This window comes from Sebastes umbrosus, chromosome 3 (assembly GCF_015220745.1).
Source record: "Sebastes umbrosus isolate fSebUmb1 chromosome 3, fSebUmb1.pri, whole genome shotgun sequence".
NCBI lineage: Eukaryota > Metazoa > Chordata > Actinopteri > Perciformes > Sebastidae > Sebastes > Sebastes umbrosus.
The window spans coordinates 17,233,206-17,257,817 of NC_051271.1; the positions used below are offsets into that span (position 1 = coordinate 17,233,206).

The window sequence follows — 24,612 nt, forward strand, 5'->3', positions numbered from 1 at the left end:
GACACATGTGGTCCTCCATATTAAAAAGAATACTTTAGTTTTTCTAAAAGAAAAAAAAAAATGACCAAATTTGGGGATACTTGGTTTTCACTGGACAATGATGAAATATTTTACATGTGTTATGAATTCATCCCAAAAAGGTTCTTTAAAAAATAAAAACAAAAGATTCAAACATTCAGATAAATGGAGGCATAGATAGACCCAGTATCCTACAGGAGCACAACTCTCACCAATCTATCTGCTCCACAGTTACCATTAAAATCACTGATGACAGAAATATACTGTAAATCAAATAGCACCTACCTGAAGAATGTCTCACCAAAACCCCAACAATCAGAGAGCAGACTGAAAACTGGTGCACACCTGAAGCCTTGTCGATACTCTCAGCTCCAGACTTCCTGATCGGGAAATTTCTGACATCACAGCAATACCAGTCAACATGGGCGTGAACTTACATTTCAAGGTTGAAAATTAACAGACAGAGCGAAGACCAGAGAGAGAGAATTTATTGCCCTTTTATTGCACGGCTGTGTTGAATACTCAACTCTGATTGGTCAATCACGGCATTCTGCAGTCTGTTATTTCTTTATAACAGACCGTTGATATGGGCGCAGCTCTGATTTCCGACTCTGCTCTGAATCTGACATCAGACCGGAGTCTGATGTCAGATTCTGTTGGACCGTATTTGTGTGAAATTATTGATTTCTTCAGTAAGTAGCCGTGTAATAAGCGGGATAATATAAAGCTAGCCGGTCATTGTTGTGAAAGAAACCCCTTCAGGGCGATGAGAGACCCCTCCGCTCCACATCAGGGTGCAGCATCGCCCTGTCGGGCTTTCTTTCACAACAATGACCAGCTAGCTGTACATTATCCCTTACTTATAAAACCACAGTCATGAGGGGGTAATAAGAGGAAAGCTTTCTGGGGCCCAGCCGCCCACGGAGGCCAGCAATAACCATGTTCATCCTAAATATAAGCAATTATAATCAAATTTTATTTTGAAACAACATATACACCATTACTTATTAAAACAACTAAAATAAACATTGTAATTATTGTTGCTTTGGTAAAAAGTAGCCTTTCAACCATTGCAGAAAAAAAGACATGGCTGGCCACATGACCAGAGAAATGTTCTGATTTAAACTAACTATTAGTTGTACTGGGTTTTTTATTATAACACATCATCTTTGAGTCTGCCGTTTTGTATTCTCAAAACCTCTACTGCACACCCCCCCCACCCACACGCACACACACAATGCATACTCATTCGTGCCCTCTGTGCTGCAGCACTCCACTGCATTATTCTTGACCCTCCCTTCCTTCCTCTCTTGATTTACTAACAGAGAACGCCCATGGTGGGTTTCAGAGGCCACAGCAAAGGAATCGCCTGATCATCAGCTTCAGACGCAGAAAACACATGCAAAAAAAAGAAAAGGCACATGCATACACACCCACACTCCCATAAAAACCTGAAGTTCCCCGTGTTTTCTCACAAGTCTCAGGCCGTGTCACTGCCAGCATCACACAGCCAGTAGCCTGACCGGTGTTCGAGAGAGACGTCACATCAGCAGCCAGTATTGTGAACCAGATGAAGGATGTGTGCGTCTGGACGGCCAATCACGCTTCTGCTGTTTAGCCTGTTGGGCTCAGGTGAGTGAAATGACAACCAGGTGAATGCTATGGTAGACAGGTACAATGAGACGAAAGGCTCAATGTGGAAACGTAGAGCTGAGGATACCGACTGGTAGTTTGAAACAGTAAAGTTTTTTTGGCTTGTGATCCCTCACAGTACATTCTGCTGTGAGGGATGAAGTACGTGCGACCCCTCGTCACAGGTCGTGAATGTCAGTGAAGTTTGAGCAGCTCAACCAAAGTTTGTGTTACTTTCAAACATTTTTAGAGGACTAAGGAGGTGAGTAGGCTTATATGTTTTTTCTTCTTTTTCACTATCTGAAATCATCTGATCTCAGATTTATTGTAGGAACGCTGTGGGGGGGTCGTTGGGAACCACAGGTAGAAAGGATCACGAAGGGAAATACATCACTATGAGGGCATTTAATCTGCAGTACATGTACAGTATATGACAATACTAGCAGTTGTGAAAGTAACTATGTACATTTACTGTACTTAGGTATGATTTTGATGTATTTGTAAGTGTATTTCCATTTTGTGACAGTTTTTAGAGGGAAATATTGTACTGTATTGTACTGTATATTGCTTTGGTTTCTAGTTCCTTTGCTGATCCAACGAAATTCAAACAAAATATATCATTTCGTAAAAATGAATGCATTGTTAATAGATTGAATTTCCCAGCACCTCATGGAGTAGATTCAAAGTGGTGTTATAATAATCCAAAATTCAAATAAATCGCTGAAAGCATCAATTCTGCACAATGAGTACTTTCATTTTTAATACTTTAAGTATATTTTGCTACTACAGGCTGTTCTCATACACCGGTTGTAGCTATTCTTACAAAAAGTAATGCACTTTAATTTATATATATGTCCCACAAAATCAATGTGCACTATTTATTTCTCGTAATCGTGAACCAGGAAGTGTAGGGAGGTGGTCCGGGTGGATGGGTAAGTGAAAAAACAACAGACTTTTGCCCAGGAGACTGCTGTTCATACCCTGTGTGAAACCATAAATGAATGTTGATTTATTTGTCATGTAACTTACGTACTTAAGTAATGCCACATCTGTGGTTTTGACCCAAACCACAATCTTTTCCTCAACCTAACCAAGAAGTTTAGTTGCCTAAACCTAAGCAGTTTCCTGTGAAGACACAAGTTTATTTTGAAAAGACTGCATGCATGTAGTGAGCGGAAATTGAGGTGTTGCTGGACTTTTGTAGGTGAAAAAAAATGGTCAAAAAATGAGGAATAAATTTTTGTAAGATCTCATACGAACCTCTGCATGATGACATGTTGCTTACTAATACTTCAACCCATTGTCACTTCCAACTTATCATGTACCGCTGCTTGGTAAGCACCCCTCGGCATCGGATACCGATGCATGGAGGCACCCTTTAGCGACTGTATATGATGAACCAGGCTATCAACTAACTCCAATGTAAACCCACCCACAGCGTTATTCGACAGTAGTAGCAAATTACGTAGTATTAATAGCATGAGAGCCTGCTAAGTGCGGAGGGTGGATGGGTCGAACAAACACAAGACTTTCAACCAGGAGACTAGTGTGCGTGGCCCCTGTGAAACAAAAAAAACATTGACTTATTTTGTCACGTCGGTCACTAGTATCAGTCAGTCATTACGACGGGTAGCACTTTTTTTTTTCCTTTTCTTTTTTTTTAATGTTTTTTGTTTATATATGTTTTGCTGCTGTCTGTATGTCCCTTTACACGTATGTGTATGTATTCTTTTAACCTTAAATAAATAAAAAAAACTACAACTTCTTTAGGTTTAGGCAAAATAAGAAAACATTTAGGTTTAGGCAATACAAAAACATATTCTTTGGGTTTAGGCAACAAAACTACAACTTCTTCAGGTTTAGGCAACAAAAAAAAACACTTTTTATTTAATTTCATTTATTTTAAAATTTTTTAAAAACATTGTGTTTTGGGGTAAAATAACTACGAACACAAACAACTACATTGTTGGTTTTACACAAGATACGAACTCCATCTCCTGGCTGAAAACCCTTTCACAGTGTCTATACTACAGCACCTGACTTCCGCTTTTGCTCTTGTCATAACTACTACAATCGCTAGAGGTCGCTGTTGTGTTCTTTTATACCTTCTTTCGGTGATCTACCATGTGAATAGATGATAATACCTACTAGTGGGTGTAGTAGGTAACAATGCAGTAACAATGCAGGAATGCAGATTTTCACACTGTAATATTGTTCCTTTAAAGACTCTGAGTATGTCTTCCATCACTGAATACAAGTGAATCAGGAAAAAAATCATTTCATTTTGATTTCTGACAATATTCAGCTCCATAGACTGCAGGTATGGACATAATCTGGCAGTTGTCTTATTTCACTCAGTTGTCAGAATGGCATGTGGGAAACATAACTATACATTTTGACAGCCGGTATGCCGACACCCACACACACCCACACCAGAGAGCTACTGTGGGTGAGATCATCTGATAGGCAGAACAACCTCAGGATTCAGTGGAACAATGGTCATAGAAAAGAGGAACGAGTTCTTTGACTTGGGCAGGGTGTCCTTCCTTCCTCAGAGGAACACACTGGGTGTATTCAGCGCGCTACCAAACAATGGTTCACAATAGATCAGCTAAAAAGAGTATTATTTCACGAGATGGCAAAATTCAATTGACCCTTGCCTGTATTATATAAAGACAGGGGAAATGACTCATAAGTTCATACAGCCAACATAAACATATGAAGAGATTCAGCATTTCTTTTCTGTAATAAGATTTAACACCACAGATATTTTAACTACATATGCCTTTGTGGAGTCAGGTTATTATACTTTGGAAGATTAAAGAGAATTATTATTAAATGTTATGCATTCTTTGAGAAAAATAACTTGTACCTGTTAGTGTCTGTTGACAATGATTCAGAGGGAGCCTTTAAGATATATTTATTTACATATTCAGTTGACTTATTGTGTCTTTCTTCCTCTCTCACTCCCTGACCACGCCTGTGACCTCAGCTACCTCATCCCCTGTTTCCATATACACGCCTGCTCCACCTCTTCCATTGCAAATTTTACCTCCCTCTCCCTCTCCAACCATCCTCCCATCTCCACCCTCTCCTTCTCTCAGTGTCTCAGAGGCAACAGGAGATGTCGGCTGCCCTCTGACAATGTCACCCTCCACCATGGTAGTCAGGTATGTCAGGAGGAGCTGGGGATTATTTCAGTAATTAAAGGGTTTGCTGCTCAACCAAAGTCAAAATAACATTTACTCTCATGTGTCTTCCTTTCCTTCATTTCAAAAGAATCTCAGGAGTGGAGGAGATTTACAGTCCTGTAGTGTTTTGAGCATGTTAAGACACAGACACACCAAGCCGACATCAAATAACTATCAGCAAAAAAGGCCACCAGCCGCATCGCTTCACCTTGCCTTTGTCTTGGCCGAGAAGTTGCACCCGAACAAGCCGCAAAGACTACAGCCGACGGCCACTTAGCACGTACACTCTGCACCTGCATGAGATGAAGTAACTCTCCACACAAGCAGGTTGCAGTAGTCTGTATTCGTCATTCAAAAAGGGAAACCGGAAGACCGAGGACTGCGGATATACAAGCCGTTGTTATGATACGTACATCAAACAAAGCAGCTGACCATTTGTGACCATTTTCACACCACTCTCGTTCACCACTTAGCTTCATTCCAAATGGCCATGTCATTGTGAAAATATCTGTGTGTTGGAATGATCAGGTGAGATGAAGAGTTTAAGCTGAACAGCGAATCAGAGTGATTTCTCTCACCGAATGGCGGTGCCGCTAATTCAACATGCTGAATTGGTCGAAAAAACTCCAACACAGGCAGACTAGAGCCGCAGTGCGGGACACACCGAAAAAACAACGCCCAAACTATACGCCGCCGACCGTCTGCTTGGTGTGTCAGGGCTCTTACCCTTAGAGCATTGGCCTGCCTACATTGATAAGCTTAGCTTAGCTTTTGCTTAGCTTTCTTTGCGTTACCACGGACCTGTTTGGGAAGCGTACTTTTTCCCTGTTTCTGTGTAAATTAGTGACACCTAATTGTGTGTAAACTCTCCTCTCACAGGTTTGGAGATCCAGTCACAGCTAACTGCTCTGTATCAAGGATGGGTTTTTCGGCTCTTGGTTGGGAAGTCTCACTGGTAGGGGAATTAATGCTCTCTCATATATGAAAAACCTGTTGGCTTAAAGGGGACATATGCTCATTTTCAGGTTCATGTTTGTATTTTGGGTTTCTACTAGCACATATTTACATGCTTTAATGTTCAAAAAACTCATTTTTCTCATACTGTCTGTCTGAATATACCTGTATTCACCCTCTGTCTGAAAGGCTCTGTTTTAGCGCCTGTCTCTTTAAGACCCCCTCCTGAAAAAGCCCAGTCTGCTCTGATTGGCATGTGAGAAAAATATGGTGCACCTTTGCACCGCGGCTGCTGAACCTGTTGTTTTTTATTTTGGCGTCCATGTTAACAGGTTAGAGCAGCCATACAGCCCGTGTGAGAAGCGCAGCTCGGCTGGGATGCAGCTCGGCTGGGATGCAGCTGCGTCTCTCCTAGAGATTCGAGGTCTCGCCTATTTTTACCGCGAGGACAGTGTTGTAGAACATGCAGTGACTTGCACAGCTCCATGAATGAAGACAGTACGGGGTTGTAATTGTGGATTATTACTATTATTTACAAATTACCACATGGTTCTTAACCTTTTTCTGTCCAAAATAAATATAAACAACATTTATAATGAAATTAAATGGCCATTATGAAAGGCAAACTCTATGTAGAAAGAAAAGCAGCAGCAGGAATGCAGCTGGTTGGAATAACCGACGCATGAATCACGCAGCAGGTCAGCGAGGCAGCGGCCAGGCGCTGCTCACGCACCCTGTGTACCCAGACTGTTAGGGAGTACGAAGATTGTGCGGTCCATGGGACCACTCCAAGAAGGCCGAATAATCTGAACAGCCAACACTCTGAACAGCCACTCGGCACATAGTCACAGACATGATCATCATCAATGCCAACAAATAACCAACATTATAAGCTTCACAAAGATTTAGGAGATTAGTTTTATCTAATAAACTAGTACCACCCACATAGCAATAATCTATAGTAGTTACCATTTAAACAGAATCCTAATAGCTTTGTGATTTGTGACCTTTTGCAACTCCAGGCAGTTCCTGAACCCACGATGGAGCGTTTTCTGATCTGGAGTGTGAACGAGATGACTGATTGGAGCATCAAGCCTATGTGCTATGCTCTGTCTGAACAGGGAGGCCAGTGCCACATTGATCTCCCTCTAATAGTCTACAGTGAGTTAATACGTTTGTCTTTCTGACATGTTAGAGAATGAATCCTTTTCTGTGTGGTTTATATGTTGATCTGTCTCCACAGAGTCTCCTGATAATGTGTCCATCAGCTTTGTTAATCTCACCGGGCCGATGTCTGAGGGTCACCAGTACACTCTGCAGTGTACAGTACAGGATGTGGCTCCTGTTGAAAACCTCATTGTGACCTTCTACAGAGGACAGACAGCACTGGGTCAACGACTGTCCAACAATAACACAGAGAAGAAACCAGTGAATGAGATCTTCACTCTGAACATCACCCCGAGTAAAGAAGATGATGGGGCCCAGTACTGGTGTGATGCAAAGCTAGAACTGGGACCAGAAGGACAACAGCTCCCTCCAGTGGTGATGTCACAAAAACTCACTGCCACGATCCTCTGTGAGTGTGTTTCATTTTTACATCTATGTAATGGGGCATTCACACCAAATGCAAAGCAAACTTTTAGTGCGGTGCGATTACATACAAAGTCAATGCAAAGAGGCGAATATGCGAAATTTGCATCATTCGCAGGAGTTAAAAGCAAGAAATTCACATGATGCTGTCGCGAAAGCCTATCAGCATTGATAAAGTTGTTCCCATACCGATACCAGTATTGGAAAGGTTGCCGATACTGCCCAAAATTTGGGATCGGGTATCGGCGAGTACACCAGTCTATGTACTGATGCGATACCATAGTTTATTAACCCTTTTCTCTCAGTTGGTCCACAGCTCGTGTGTCCTACAAAGCTGCAGGTGAGAGAGGGAGAGAGCCTGAGCTGTGAGGTGAGAGGAAACCCTCAACCGTCAGTCACCTGGTTCAGGGATGGACAGGTGGTTGCTCTGCCCACTCACTCAAGCAGAAAGCATGCTGGGAAATACACAGTCTCTGCAATAGGACGTCTTGGACAGAAAAACTTTACAGTGGAGGTGGAGGTCCTCACTGGCAGTGGTAGGTTTGTGTTATCTGCAGTGTTATAAAATGAATGTTGTTGCATTTCAGGCTGTTCTCATACACCGTTCGTAGCTATACCTACGAAAAGTAATTCGTATGTATCCCAAAAAAATCTAATCGGATGTAATCCATGTAATCGTGAGTTTTTATATGTCCCATGTTAAGTTGTCTCTTCCCTTTTCTAGGAACTACAAACAGCTGTAATAGACATTTCCTGTTGGCAGTCTTGCTCATTCAGATGATGAACTGGCTGTAAAAGAACTCTATACGTGACCTGGGATTCCTCTTTCCATGCTGTCTGGATGCACGGCTCTTGCTGCATCGTCTTGTGTCTCTCTCCATTTGTTCAAATGGATCAGTTTTGTATTTGTGTGTTATTGTGCATCTTCATTTTCAAAATCTCAGGTCTCATTAGAAACAGATAGAGTTCTCACTTTGAGAGCTTCTGCCCAGGTACATTTTCGAACACTCGGTCTCTTTGTAATCTGAAAGCTGCTCTAGAAAGAAAGTCACAAAGTCTTGTACAATTTAATAATCAAAAACTATACTGTTATAGGTCTGTGATGGTGGTATGCTTTCTCCCTTGCCTGTTTTTTTGAGAGGATGTGCAAAGCACTAGGGGTTGTATTCATAAAGCTTCCTAGTACAAAAAGTTTCTCCTAGTGGTTCAATTCTAAGAACATTTTTAGAATTATGTTTTCTAAGAATTTCCCCTTACAGTTAAGACTAGATCCTGGTAAAGATAAAAGTTATTCACAAAGCATTTTAGCCCTTAAGAGAGCGTTAGGAGTAGGGAGTAGGACTTTTAAAGGTAGGGTTGAGTACACTTAAAAAATGATCCAACCGATAAACCGAGCCCAGTGTTGCCATCTCTTTTCCATCTATAGCAGCTAGCAGCACTAGCTTCAAAAGTCCCTAAATCTAGAGAGATTCTGCAACACTGCCCCTTCAGGCCTCCCTCCAAAGCCTGTCCCCCAAAATTATTATTATGAACGTAAACAACAAACATGACTATTGTTAGTAGTCACAGCTGAGACAGGCACATGAAATGATTGGACAGCTTTACAGTCCTGCAACAGCCACAGATACTTTTAGAGATTTCTTTTCTTTTGCTTTAGTCAGAGCATTTGATTTATTAATTGCTGTCGGGATGTAATGAGAATCTCAACAAATATACAACAAGACTTGCTCAAAACCGAGTACATGTCTGGACCGTGTATGGTCAGTTTGTGAATTTGTGGCTAAATTGTTCTACAAATAGTCAGTGGTCATGTCTATAATGTTAAATTCAGCGGTACATGTCCACCAGGTCTGGCGAGGACACGCTGCTCCACTGAACTGGCCGTTCAAGCGGAGACGTACCCTTTCGTGGAATTCAACCGATTCCTACCTGGTTTTCTGCTCGCCATTTCAAACAAGAAACATAAACTTTGTGTTATTCCGTCTAAACGATCCACCAAAATCTACTGCTGAAAACATTTTAGGCAAGAAATAGGCTATGCCACTAGTGAATATCATTTCATTTTAGAACTACATCGCCTAGTTTCACAGCTTGGTCCAAGTTTCATGGGCCAGACGCGTCCTGTTGGACGGGCTCATTTGCATAAAAGACTGTTCCTGCCTTTTCATTTTGAAAGAGCAACGGCCAATGAGGAAACTCCAACACTCGGCCGTCCAATCGTGTAACTTTATCACGCAGTAGCTCAATGACCGACTTTTGCGTTTGTAGGGGTGGCCCTCTGTGGTCCAAATGGGACTCCTTGCTAGACATTTTTAGGCTGAATTAGGAGCTCTCAGAGAATATTTTCTAAATATTTGTGAATACAGCCCCAGGTTTTCTTTTCTTTCAACAAGGTTACGTTCTTCCTGCTGTGCATTAAAATGCTGTCCAGCTGCAGCCCTTTCTTGCTTTAAACTTGAATCGCCTTGTTCATTCTATATTAACAAAACATGGTCAAAATTAACTGCAGATCAATCACTGATACGATGTCAAACATGAGTGGCAAACAGTTTGATTATAAAAAGTGTTGAAACTGGTAACATGTCTTAAAAGTGTGTAACTGAAACTTACTTTCTGCTTGCCGGAGTTCACACCAAAACCAAAACATTGATTTAGCAAGTAGTGCTTCAGTAATACAGACTAAAAAGTGGACAATACTCCGTGACTACAGAGAGGAAAGTCGCGCCCCTTCTGGTGGACCACCATGGGACCTTATTTCAGAAAATATATGACGAGTAGTCAACTGTGAGAGACAATTATTTTTTTGATCCTGTTTGAAAAGGGGAGGGACTTCGCCTCTCTATAGTAGTCAGGTCACTTTAACTGTTCACACACACAAAAAAATATTTTCTAGAAACGAGTCTATTGGGTGTACGGCATCAATACTAAAACATAAGGCTCAAAATTGCTTCAGTCGCTCTACCTCACAAGACAATTAAGCTAAAATCAAATAGCTACACAACATATAAGCTCTATTATTATTTATTAATTCAAAGTAAATCATTCACAAATACAAGTCAGTCAACGGGTCATCATAACAGGGGATTTTTTATGTTTCTCATAAGGTTTGATCAGAAACAGATAAGTGGTGGGATGTCAGTTTACGTCTCATTGGTAAAAGTGCCACTTCTCCTTTCAGGGGTCAAAAACCACAAGTATTAATCCCTTAAATTACTTCCCATCTCGGATGACATACTCCTCTAAACACTAGTGAAGATGACAGAAAGCACATCTTCAGCCGAGTACCACAATTTGTCCGATTAATTTTAGCTCATTTCCACTGCTGACGTTGGTATCGTAACTGTTTGTGTTTGTTAGAATCCCATCATGTGTCCAGTGCAGCTCCAAGGAAACTGCTCCCATCTAGAAAGAAAAGACAAATGCATACAAGCCACATCATTTTCTATGTTGCAAGTCTACAAAACAAAATCTTTGGGTTGTACTTCAGCAAAAAATAGTACCCTTCACTTGCTTTGCTTGTTGCATTGTTTTCATCTTAAAAAAAAATTCTATTAAATGGTAATTTAGCTGTTCGTCAGCTTCATGTTTTTATTACCAAAATGTATGTAAAAAATATGAATTAAAGATTTACTGACTAGCTTTTTTTTTTTTGAATACGGCTTGGGACCCTTCTGTGTGGAGTTTGCATGTTCTCCCCGTGTTAGCGTGGGTTTTCTCCGGGTACTCCGGTTTCCTCCCACAGTCCAAAGACATGCAGGTTAGGTTAATTGTGGACTCTAAATTGCCCGTAGGTGTGAATGTGAGCATGAATGGTTGTCTGTCTATATGTGTCAGCCCTGCGATGGACTGGCGACCTGTCCAGGGTGTACCCTGCCTTCGCCCAATGTCGGCTGGGATCGGCTCCAGCCCCCCCGCGACCCCTAACGGGATAAGCGGTTGCAGATGGATGGATGGATGGATGACTAGCTTTTTCTTGAGCTTTCAACCAAATCTAATGTAGGCTGGGAAACATAGATTGCTTTGATTTTAAAGGGATAATTTGGATGTTTTGAAGTGGGGTTGTATGAGGTACTTATCCATAGTGTATTATCTACAGTAGATGATTGTCAGCACGCCACCAATTTGGAGAAACAGATAGGGGTACCAGCACGGGAGCAAAGCAATGTACTGCTGTCGACAGGGACAGCAGCAAAACTTATTTTAGACACCTAAAAAAAAAAAAAAAATCAATATCAGTTTTAGAATGTTTTTGCCAGTTTACCTTGTTGTGAGTAGGCTATACAATCTATGTCTTCGACTGGGAACAGAAGCCGTCATCTATGCTGTCGCCAGAGCAACCAGACTCCATTGAAAAAAACAGACCAGCAACTCATGTGTTCTGTGAGGTAAAATCACTGTTTTTTTTTTTTTCCCAATGGAGTCTGGTGGCTTTGGCGAGAGCATAGATGGATACAACAGCTTCAGTTCCATTGTTGGAAAGGGCTTTCAGACAGCAAGGTAAAGTGGTGAAAATATTCAGAATATAGCATACACTGAAACAGATATGGATTTTTTAGGTGAGCCTTTCTTGTAGGTGTCTAAAATGTGTTTTGCTGTTGCCCCAGTCCACAGTAGTACATTGCTTTGCTCCCATGCTGGTACTCCTGTCTGTTTTTCCAAACTGGGGGTGTGCCGACCATCATCTACTGTAGGTAATACACTGACTATGGATAAGTACCTCATACAACCCCACTTCAAAACACCCAAACTATCCCTTTAATTGATTCATTTTAAAATCAGTGCAATACTAAATCACCGGAGATCCCTTTTAAGCAAATAACTTTAAGTTCACCCAAAGTTTTAACAACAAAATATGAATAAAACTTACTGTGTGTAAATGCTGTCATTGTATAGTGATGTCATCATCAGAGATGACCTGCACATGGTCAGCATCCATGTGCCTGGCAAAGTCTCCAACCGGCAGCAGCTGGGGCAAAACAACATGACACACCCCGCTCAGTGGGAACCCGACAGGGCTGGACTGAGGAGGCGGAGGAGGATGAGGAGGACTTTTGGTGTCCACCCCAAAGCTCCAGTGCTGAACTGAACGTTTGTATTTTGCAACGGCTGCTGCAAGGAGCTCCTGGGAAATGGAGAACGGTTGCTCCCGAGCCAACGCTTGATCGGCAAGGAGATCAAGGAGTGACTGAGATGGAGCAGATGTGGCGTTGACCTTCACAGGTGTAGAGGAACCAGCATCCACTGCCACTGTTTTACCCTCGGCTTTTTTCAAGGCAGCAGCTTCCTTCTTCTCAGTACCAAGCGACATAGAGTTGCAGATATTTGAACACACGATATTGACATCGTCTTCTTCTTCTTTGGGGAATCCTTTCGGTAGTGGAGGGCCCTGGAGAACGCTGCAGCCATCTGACGTAGCAGGAGGACCACTGATGGACGGCTGCTTCTTCTCAGGCCGGGCCCTCTTTACTCTGAGAACACATCAAGTAAATTTGTGTTTGGACTTCCTTTTACAAAAAAAAAAAATAAGAAAAGAGCAGCAGCTTTTAACTGCCTCTAGAAATTCATACAAATAAAAAGAGATAAAGTTACAGGTATATTGTACTCACGGTAATGTCGTAAAAAGGTTCAACATTTTCCTGCTCTCCCTTATCAGCACCCTGAACAAATAAATGTTGAGTAAGGGCATGTCTGAATGTACAATCAGGTAAAGAAGAACTTCTAAAAGTATGAAACTGAAGGTGTGAACTTACACCAGTGTCACATACCTAGATTGCATCCACCCCTTTGGCCAAAGCGGTTGGATCTCATTGTCTAACAAGGTCTTCAGGTGGTTCTCCATCTCCCGACTCCCTTTACTTTCCTTTTTATACCTCTCCATTTTCAGCTTTAACACCTGACACAAGCTCTCCCTGTGTGAGAGAAAATATGATTATGTTGACACAAAGTAAACATGGTATAATGTGCACTAAAGCAGGTTACTTAATTAAAGGGTGGGTCCATCTGTGTTCCTTTCTGTTTTTTTCAGCTGTTGGCAAAAAGCAGTGATGTAGGTTTCCAAAGTGAGCTAATCAATAAGGTTATGAATAATGTAAACGCTAGCACTAGCTGAGTTAATGTCAGCTGCGCTATGTTTGGAAATAACTGAAAGGGTTTGTTTTTTTAAGTGGGGTTGTATGTATTCCCCGTCAGAAAGGGCTGTTTGATGGCGAGGTAAAGCGTTAAACTGACATTTTTTTTAGGTGGCCAAAATAAATTTTTCTGCTGCTCCCGTCCAGAGCTGCTTTACCTCACTAACGTTGCGTCCACACAGCGGTACATTGCTCAGCTTCTGTGTCGGTACTCCTGTCTGCGTCTCCAAACTGGGAGCATGCTGACCGGCATTTAAGTTGCTGTATGTGACATTAATACACTGACTAAGGAGATATATATACTGTATACGTAGCAGCGTCATCATTTAGAAACCTACGTCAGGTCACATGGGAAAAAGTTTGTAGAGGGGCTTGGGAAAATAGCATTTTGACGCCAAAACTTACATACATCAAATCCAAACATTCACATTTTGGTCGAATACATAAGGAACACCACTGGGAAGCTACAGAATGACAAAAAAAATATAAATATAATGGACCCTTTAACTAAAATTTCACATAATCTAGTGATCTTCATTGTATCTGACCTGATCTCTTCGTTCCATTTGAACGACTTCTTAGGACCTCCTCCTCTTTTCCCACCTTTCTCCTCCACATTGTCCTCTGGGCCAACATTCACCTTCTGTTTGCCTTCTTTCTCCTCCTCTGCTGCCCTGAAAGATAAAGGTACATCTCCAATGTGCCCAAACCCTATTCGAAAAGAGGCACACTGCATCAAATTATGTATAGGCTACAGCAATTTTTGGATGCACGGACATGTTTGTGCATATAAAAGGAAACAAATAAGGCTTTGAAATTTCAAATATCACTGATTCTTCTAATAAGATCTAGAAGATAAAACACACATTTCAGGATTGAAACCTTAAGAGGGTGTCACGGTTTTGATTGAAGGAGGATCAGTAGACAGATTTTACATTAATAGATAAATGCCACCTAGTGCAGTTATTCCATCACATGTTTTTGGCAACCTCAATTCAAGTTAACGTTTCTAACGTCATGTCAATCAGTACGAAATAATTGATTTCTGGCATTTTAATTAAATTATTTTTTTGGAAGAGAACTCCCTACAATGTTGTGTTTTTGAAGTGGCGATTCAAGTAAAAATGACCACTAGCAATCTAACAGTACACGTCAAAACAAGTAAATTAAATTATCTTTTTCCGCTACGCGAGATACAGTATATGCTGATGCACTTACTTTAAAGCCTTGACTTGCTCGTACACTTGGCAGTTTTCATTGAAACATGCAATCTGCTCGGGCATAGCTCTGCCGATGGCCTCCTTCAGTTTCTGCATGGGATCCTCCTCATCAGTGGGCTCCTCCTCCTGGTCAGTGTCACATTCAAGAAGCGAGTCACATGCAGATATAAAACTTGAACAACTACCTGTAATGAATTCAAGCATTTAAAAACACACTCACCATGTATGCGAGGAACAGTTTCTTTACGCGTTTGAGGAGCGTGTCTCTGCTGCAGGGCAGGAAAGATGACAGGTGTGTGTACACCTTGGAGCGCAACTGGACGCCCTGTTCCCGACACTGCACCTCAATACTGGACACAATATCAAGACACAGCGAGAGAGCTGAACTACGCACGTAAAAACTGTGATTAATATTACTATGGGCAGCTAAAGCAAGGAACACACGATTCAACGCCTGATTTATGACCTAGATGTGGTAGTTGGTTTTTTTCACCTTTACTTATTCAGGGGATGTCCACCTTTTTCAGGAACACCCTGATCACATTCACACAGTTACACATTCACATCTGCCCAGCACAACCACATTTTGATCCATTGGTGACGGAGCAGCCGTTGGGGTTAAGGGCCTTGTTCAAGGGCACCTCAGTGGTGGTAATGAGGGAGGGGCAAGTGCTTCTTTTCTTTACTTTCCCCACCCAGATTTATCCTGCCGGTCCGGGGGATTGAACTGGCCACGAGCTCACTTCTCTTCACCTTTCCTTCCACACCACACAGCCGCTGCATGTGAGACGGTAGTTCTTGTCCTTGAGCAAGACAGTGCCACAAATGGAGCACTTCATCATTGGAGTATGAATGCGTGTAGGTATGTAAAAGTAATATTAAAAAGGGACAGTTCACCCCAAAATTAAAAATCTTAGTTTAGCTTTTCAGCATGCTAAAATTTGCCAAGTCGCAGTAAACACAGTACAGCTGAGGCTCCTGGGAATGTCATTAGTTTTGCAGGTATTTGATCATAAACCATAGTATTGGAAAAATGTTGGCCTGACGATGGCATTAAATCAAAAATGAAATCATCAAAGTTACTACAATTCATCCGGAGCGGACATGAGGCTATATACCACATATTTCACTAATATTCCCGTTTACATGCAGCCATGTGAACACAACCTTCCTCTTTCATTCCTTCAACCGCAGTTGAAAAGGTCGGCATTGCGATATTTGTGCATATCCAAAAACCTGTTGATATCCAAGTCTTTCATAATGTTTAAAAATAGGTGTTTTTCTCCTTCCTACCAGAAATATGGGCTTTTATTTTGGGCATGCATCTCTGCAAACTGTCGGCTAGTTGGTTTCTGTACAACGCACAGAGGCCGTGCATCACAACCCCCCCAAAAACACAACTGAGACGCATATTCTGAATGCGCTGTATGCATGTCCAAAGAATGCTCCTAAAACCTGAATAACATCAGCATATCTCACATGTCTTAATGAGAAAATGCTCCATTCTGAATAAGACCTAATTCAGAATAGCCAAACAGAATATGCTGTTTACATGACTCATATCAAATTTTGAATATTGTCATATTCAAAATAATAGTGGAATATTAATGTGAATGCATCTTTGATATCTACAACTGGATTCCGGACAAATCCGATCTGATCGTGAAGTATAAACTGGTTAATGATTCCCAGAATGCTGCTGGTTTAAGACAATAGCTGCCAAAATACAAACATGTGTTTTTGGATGACTCACTCTAGCAGGATTGAGTTGATTTTTGGAGTGAAGAACTTGAGTTTCGACTCTCCCTCCGAGGTCTTGGCAACCTGAAAAATGAGCACACGTCATCTGTGCATCCATCCTGCAATTTACCATTTACAATTAATGGTATTCACAGGTGTTTAATCTGTCAACAATCTGAAACATCCTCGCTTCAGCATACTCTAATAACAAAATGACCTTACCACCATGAGTTTTCTAATGCTGTCTTCCAGTCGTGGGGGAAGTCCCTCTGGCAGCGGGACACACTGATGAGCTGAGGTGGAGCTGGTTTGTGACGGGAGCTGGATTTGCTCTGACTGAGGCTTCAGCTGCAGGTTGGTCTCTGTATTTGGAGGTTGGACTTGAGGAGCAGCGTCAGACGCGGTCAGATCATCCGTTTTAGGTCCGAAAAGCTGCGCTTCTGTTGCAGGTTGAGGAGCCATCTTTGGTGACGAAGTCTCTTCAGTGACATCTAATAAAGAGTCTAAATCGATATCAAAATCCACCGCGTTGGCTGCTTGGATCAGAGTGTGGTCATTGGTGGAGCCAATTAAACTGAGGAGAGGGTCGGTCAATCCTGAGCCGCCACCGCCGCCTGCGTCTGCCGGGCACAGAGGGATTGTGATGGCACCCAGGAGTGCAGCGCTCCTCTGATTTGCTTTCTCTATCTTCTGTTGTTCCTTCTCCTTCTCTCTTTGGAACTTCTTCAACATGCTGGTGACGCTCAATGTGCCAGCAGCCTTTTTCTTTTTCCTCTTCTTCACTGTCATCATCTCGTCATTCGGTCCAGTTTCAGCCAAAGTGCTACAAGATAAACATGTTACGCTTATGAGAAAATCATTTTGAGAATTTTATTGAAAAGGTCCAGGGTGTAGGATCTGGCGGTATCTAGCGGTGAGGTGAGGAGATTGCAACCAACTGAAACCTCTCCCGTGTGCCGAGCGTGTTGGAGAGCTATAGTGGCCGATGTGAAAACGCGAATGTCCCTCTCTAGAGCCATTTCAGCAGAGCCAGTGCGTATTGTGTGTGTGTACGAGGGAAGTGAGTGGTGAAGCGAGAGAGAAGGAGCGGTGGCAACAGGAGCGAGTAACGTTATCGCCTCCGGCCCAAGCAGGAAAAGTTAACAGAGTTTGGTTCGTCTGTTCTGGGTTACTGTAGAAACATGGCGGACTTCGTGAAGAGGACCTGCTCCTATGTAGATATAAACGGCTCATTCTAAGGTAACGAAAACACAACGATTCTTATCAGGTGATTATACACTAAAGAAAGCATACTTATTAATATTCTATTCTATTTATGCTAATAGATCCCCCTAATTGTTACACACTGGACCTTTAAATAAAATGTTCTAGCATCAGAGTCAAACTGGCTCTATGCAAGAGGTAACATTTGGTAAGCCTCACCTTGACTTAGGCTCCACATTGCTCATCATCTCTCCACCTTCTCTGCAGCGCTTCTTCTTTGGCTTCTCTGGTACGCCATTAACTTTACGTTTCTAAAAAAAATCATGTTTGAAGGTGTTGAAAACTTTGGTACAAAGAACAGTTTTGGCAGTCATTCACTTATGATACATTTCTGTCTTTAAGAGGTCACTGTAAGCTGTAAAGCTGAGACTCTTGTGGATCCAATGAGCCCAATTGTATTAATGTGTGATGATGTTAGTCTCCATAGTAGCCATTTAATTGTAGTGATACCCGTTTTTTTTAAACTTGACCTCACTGTATAAAATGACCTGTGGTGACCTCTAGTATAATCACAGCCTCATGAAACTTTATAACCACAAACTAGAGACCTAGAGCAATCAGAGGATGGATGGCTTTCCTAGGTAGATTGACAATAAGGGGGTTTCTGAGCAGTTTCCAGAATAGAAGTGCTCGCCATCCGATCAACAAATATGCAATTCTTGCAGAAATTTCCAAATATCAAACGTTTTTGAAACCAAATCACAGCACGGGTTTTTCTATGGTGTTCCTCAAGGTCTTGGTGTCTTAATGTGGTATTTTTGAGGGATTATTGAGCATTGTTATCAAACTTCTATCCTAATGTTCTAAGCCCGTATACACAATTTATTTGAATTAATTAATATTAAGAGCTGCATCTCAAAGTAATCTTCAGGTTCCCAGCTTTCAGATGATGTACACCACTTCTATGTGACATCTACTGTTGACCTGCTATCTCCCCCTAAAGACCCCTGTACCCCCCTAAAAAAAGACTTTGTGGGTGTTATGGTTTAAATTGAAATCTGATCCATGAGAATATCAACACATCCATTACAATGCTTTGCATGTTTTTTTTAGATGCACTACTTACTTTTGAGGGCTCAAGTGTTTCCTTTTCTTTTGCGAGGTCCTCTGTCTCTGAAGCCTGGCGGAAGTGCAGCACGCCCGAATTTACATAGAATCCACCAAATTTGGTTGTGATGGAGGCCGGCACAAATTCGTCGTACTAAAGAGACCAGCCAGACGCAATATTAGAATTTGATTATAATAGATTTTATCAATTAGAAAAATATTAAGATAAGCCAAAGAAAAGTTTGAGGAAGATTGATGGGCCTCTAAATGTCAAAATTGGGGACAAGTTTGAAGGGAAACATAAACACAGGGAACACATTTCTGAGCAGAGGACAGTCAGACCACTTTTTTTTTTATAATAACGCGTTTGGATTTTGAGACTTGAGTGAACTGCCTTCACAAATGAGTCACTGCTCGAGCAGAGAGGATATCTAACAGTGATTGAAGTAAACTGCTAAAAAGCCCCAAAGACCTAGACACAGTATATCAAAACTATGTCTTTGTTCAACACAACAGGTCTTCAAAGATGCTGATATAACAAATATATGATGGGGTTATTGAAATGTGTGATTTAACACTGACTCACAGCCTCAGAGTTGTCAATGAAAGAATCCTCTTCATCATAACCGAATCCGATATCAATCAAGTCCTGAATGCGGTCCTTCTTCTCCTTCGGTTTGTCACCCTGCAACAAGAGGATACTTAATATTGTTTTGCCATTTGACACCATTTTGATGAAGAGTTCGCACGCACACTGGTCTTCATTTGACTAAAGGGTCCCTTGAGAAATCGGTTATATTGACCAATAATTCAGGTTTGCAAAGAAAAGCCATTCACATATTTTTCTTCCAATTTCTTTGAAATAGCAGCGACCTCATCCTCCTCTCTCATTTCTTCCTCCTCAAATCTGCTTAGTGGGATTTCATCTTTTGTGTGGTTGATCTGAAAATATGTAAAGTCTCATATCAATCACACATTTTACACAAAATAAAAACAGTTCTGTGTCTTATAGTCACACTTTTATCTCAGTTCAAAATAATCTAGTTGCTTTAGTTCTTCATGTCATGATTAAATGTAGTGATGTCATATTATAGCCAGCTTTGTGTGCCTGGTTTTCCAGCAGGGCCTTTGTGTGTTGTGAAGCCATTTAGGGCAAATAAACCTTTGATATGCTGAACTTCCATGTGACATACTGTAGGGATGGTGGAAACCAACACAAACACACAAAAAAAATTAAATGTGGATACATTTTCAAGTAGTGTAATACTGGAAAAGTTTAACTGAAATCACTGTGTTTATTTTATTTCTATTTTGAAAAAAAACAAAACAGTAATCTTTAAAAAGGTAAACCCAGTCAGATATTTTTTTAAATGACTAAAACAGTATTTGGCAGTATTTAGTATTTAGTAGTAAATAGCAGAAAAGCTTTAATGTTTGATTTGAATCACTTAGCTTATTAAAAAGTCAAAATCAGAACTGTTTTTCTTACGAATTTCTTATTTAAAGCATTTTCATTATGATTAATCATCATATTGATGTGAAATGCACATAAAGAGAAAAAGCACAGCTGTAACCAGCAAGTGTTTGCTAAACTATATCAAAAAAATATTCTAAAATTGGAAAATGTGGTGACGTGGGAAAAGAAATCTTCATAAATTTGTTTTAATGTGGATACATTTTGAAGTAGTGCAATACTGGAAAAGTTGAACTAAAGTCACTATGTGTTCATTTTATTTCTATTTTGAAAAAGTAAAACAGTTAAATGGTTAAATAAAAAGGTAAACCCAGTCAGATATTTTTTTTAAATGACTAAAACAGCATTTGGCAAAGTAGTAAATAGCAGAAAATCTTTAATGTTTGATTTTAATCACTTATTAAAAAGTCAAAATCAGAAAAGCACAAGTTTGCTAAATTATATTTTAAAAACATTCTAAAAATGGACAGATTGTATTTGTTAATTGATAAAAGTCGAGTCATGACCCCTTTAAACATGTTCATACTAACAGGTTACAGGTTCAGACATGTGAGGTAGCCTGTGGATTGATTTCTTTGTTTGTTTTTAAACCCTAACCTATACACTAGCTGCAGCATATTGAGATTGAAGTCCTACTGGAGCAGACATCAGAATAAAATCCCACCTGGTTGTCAACGAGCTGAGTGTAGCTGAACTCCGGGAAGCTGCTGTCATCAGGCTCGAACAAGCTGAGCAGCAGTCTGACGGTGTCGGTGTCTGAACCTGCGGTGTGTTTCTGCTGCTCAACACCTGACGGAGGTTTGTGGGCCGGGGCCGGCTGCTCAGAGGATGAAGGTCCATCATCACAGGACAGCGTGGTCAACTGGACTCTCCGAGACTCAGCCATCAACAACAGGACAAACACAGCAGCAGCAGACTCTCCGTGTGGCTGTGTGTGTTTCAACGAGACATGAAGGGCTTCATTAAGAACAAGTTGATGCAGGTGTGTGTGTGTGCGCTGACGTCACCAGGTGAATCACCTCTGCACTGAGCTGCAGCCAATACCAGGTGAATATATGTTGAAATACCAGTCAGACATAATATCAGTTTAATAGGCCTATAAGAGTGTATTCTTTTATCGCTGTTATTTACATTAATGAAACACATTTTAATAAGTTTAGGCTACTAACACAATTAAAATGTTGTTTTTAACTGAAAGGAAATAGACCTTCTCAAACTTGACAACATAACTAAATGGGTAAACTTTGTATTTCCATGTTTGTTAATGCAGCTGACAGACAGGAAGTAGCTAAAGAGGGTTGAGTTGAATTCAGCTGGTTAGCTAGTGCAGGGGTCAGGGGTCAGGGGTCAGCAACCTGCAGCTCTGGAGCCACATGAGGCTCTTTAGCTCCTCTCCAGTGGCTCCCTGTGGGTTTTTAAAAATGGAAATGAATAACTGTGTTTTGTTTACATTTTTATTTTTATGTATCATGATTGTAGGTCTATGGTACGACGGAGTATTAGGGCCACATTGAGGAAAAAAAATAAATCTGAGATTTCGAGAATAAAGTCATAATATTATGAAAATAAAGTCATAATATTAAGAGAATAAAGTCATGATATTATGTGAATAAAGTCATAATATTATGAGAATAAAGTCATAATATTATGAGAATAAAGTCATGATATTAAGAGAATAAAGTCATAATATTATGAGAATAAAGTCATGATATTAAGAGAATAAAGTCATAATATTATGAGAATAAAGTCATAATATTATGAGAATAAAGTCATAGGTTTACGAGAAAAAAAGTCGTAATATGATGATAATAAAGTCAAAGGTTTACGAGAAAAGAAAGTCGCAGTATTACGAGAATAAAGTCATTATATTATAAAGTAGTAATTTTACGTGCTATTTTCTTTTCTTCTCGTTAAGTTATGACTTTATTCTCGTAATATTAGAACTTTTCTTCTTGTTAAGTTATGACTTTTTTCTCGTAATAGTACAACTTTATTCTGTAAACCTCAGATGTTTTTTTCCTCAATGTGCCCCTAATACTCCATCGTACATTTGCTCTTTGGCCCTCACTGCATTAGACTTATATACTATATAGTTAGACTATAACTGTGTTACCTTCATCACAATGCTCAAATGTTTTGCGGCTCCAGACAGATTTCTTTGTTGTCGTTTTTGCCTAAAATAGCTCTTTAGATAGTAAAGGTTGCTGACCCCTGGCTTAGTCAAAGGACGTATATTGCTAGTCAATTGTTCGTCCCATTGTAACATCAGCTCCCAGCAGCAGAGGTACGCTTCCACCATTTTGGACTGAAAGCCACTACTGGACGCCATGTAAACGTCCGCCTACAAAGTGCCGTACAATAGTAAAACAAAATTATTCCTATTCTATAGTCATATTCTACCGAAATTGCCTGTGTTGAACGATAAAATATTATAAATAAAATAAGCGGTTTCTGGTAAAAGAAATGGCGGCAGCGGCTCTTTAAAAAAATAAATAACACCAGAGTGTCTTTATACTCTTTGGCTTAGTTTAGCACAGACACTGAAAACAAATCCACCTACCTGTACCTCTAAAACTCACGAATAATTAACATCTCGTTTGTTCACACAAAAACAGAAGAATAAAACCGACAGTTTGCTGTTTGAAGGACTTTTGGTGCAGTAACGTTAACTCACTTTCTGGATGCTCTGGTTGCCTGGCAACTACCCAGAGTCCAGACTCACTTCCTGGATGCTCTGGTTGCCTGGCAACTACCCAGAGTCCAGCACATGACCCAGTTTCATTCTTTACACTTCAGTTTGTGTACAGATTAAACAAACAAGATTTAAGGTGTTGTTTAAAGAGCTTTAGCTGTGTTGGTAGGCAGATTTTTGTTACCTTTGTAACAGAGGTTATCTAGCTGTTCCCCCTGTTGCCAGTGTTTGTGCGAAGCCAAGCTAACCGGCTGCTAGTTTCATTATGTTTATAGAAAGACGAGTCAATAAACCCATTTATGTCATTCTAATTCAATGTGCATAATATGCAGCACAAAGTGCTTTATAATAATGCAAAATAAACATAGAATGAACATAAAACAGGGGAAATAAAACAGTTGATAAAATAAGATAAAAATGAAAAATAGGATAAAATAAAAAAAAACAAATCATAACATAAGATGGAAAATAAAACACCTTATAAAATAAGATACAAATAAACAATTAGAAAAAAATAATATGACATAGAATACATACAATGCATAACATAAGATGGAAAATAATCACTTGATAAAATAAGATAAAAAAGAAACAATAGATGAAAATAATATGAAATAGAATACATATAAAGCATACCATAAGATGGAAAATAAAACACTTAATAAAATAAAAGATGAATTAATCTTTAAATTAGGAAACTATGCATAAAGTAAACGGAGGGACTCCAACAGAATTCACATTTTCACTTTGTTTTGTGACCCATGGTGATGACGGGCCCTAAACAGAAAATGCTGTGTCACTTTTATGTACTTTTTCATAGATTTTTGTTCTATTTTGGGATGAATCAGCAGGGTGTCTAAGATTGTCACATGCCACCTCTGAAAGCTTCACCATTTTTTTTTTTAAAAAGAGGAACTGTTAAGCCATCAGGGTAGTGATGTCTGCTCAGTGAAGGAGAACCAGCAGATGTTTAAAGATACAGCTGTAGTGGATTTCCGATAAAGCCAGAGACTGCTGCCACCCGTCAGGCTGAGGAGATGGAAACTATCCTACAACCACGTCGACGTGTCAGAAACACACTTTTATCTTTGAGGGTTTTAGAGCTGAAGACTGCACTCAAAGATAGATTAGACTGCAAACTGTCAGGGTCCCCAAAAGCCCTGCAGGGTTACTGTAGGTCAGTGGCTTTTTAGTAATTTGATTATTTGCAAATTAGTTTGCAAATATTAAGCACGTCCTGCGTTATATGTCATTTTGTGATCCTGTCCTGTAGAGGGGGCTATCATCTTTATTATTTTTGTTTTATATTGCCCTCACATGGTGCATTTTACTAAATACAGTTGTTTTTAATCAAACAACTACAAACTGTGCATAATAAGGAAGTCGCCATCTATAGTGTGATGTGTGCACTGCACTGTTATTTTTGGTGGTGTGAAAAGGATTGAGGCAAAACAAAACATTTCACTCTTTGTATCAGTCAGTGCATACCTTATGTTTTTATACATTCAATGTTCGTAATAATGAGAGCATGGATAAAATACTGTAGGCAACATACTTTGCTCAGCAAGTAGTCAGCTGCTGTCACTGATCTGTTCCCCTCTTTCTCTAGTTGATGCTCAGTGAAAGGAAACGCTGTGTTGTTTGGAATGAAAATGTCTTTTGC

General features: G+C 40.3%; 2 protein-coding genes across 2 annotated transcripts; one reads left to right on the forward strand and one right to left on the reverse strand.

The window, feature by feature from the left end:
• The first annotated feature begins 1,476 nt into the window (after positions 1-1,476).
• LOC119485547 (intercellular adhesion molecule 5-like) lies at positions 1,477-8,525 on the forward strand. The gene is made up of 7 exons (XM_037765197.1): positions 1,477-1,650; positions 4,643-4,820; positions 5,721-5,796; positions 6,818-6,956; positions 7,039-7,371; positions 7,691-7,921; positions 8,110-8,525. Exons 1-7 carry the CDS (start codon positions 1,596-1,598, stop codon positions 8,178-8,180), a joined length of 1,083 nt encoding a protein of 360 aa, XP_037621125.1. The 5' UTR covers positions 1,477-1,595; the 3' UTR covers positions 8,181-8,525.
• A 1,865-nt stretch (positions 8,526-10,390) lies between these two features.
• On the reverse strand, positions 10,391-22,875 carry LOC119485546 (ubinuclein-1-like). The gene is made up of 15 exons (XM_037765196.1): positions 22,818-22,875; positions 20,922-21,185; positions 19,621-19,725; positions 19,370-19,468; positions 18,803-18,937; positions 17,896-17,987; positions 16,696-17,296; positions 16,487-16,557; positions 14,954-15,083; positions 14,732-14,859; positions 14,062-14,187; positions 13,151-13,294; positions 12,992-13,042; positions 12,253-12,853; positions 10,391-10,787 (listed from the first exon to the last, which is right to left on the reverse strand). The coding sequence occupies exons 2-14, from the start codon at positions 21,141-21,143 to the stop codon at positions 12,268-12,270; spliced, it is 2,490 nt and encodes an 829-aa protein (XP_037621124.1). The 5' UTR covers positions 21,144-21,185; positions 22,818-22,875; the 3' UTR covers positions 10,391-10,787; positions 12,253-12,267.
• Between the last annotated feature and the right edge of the window lie 1,737 nt (positions 22,876-24,612).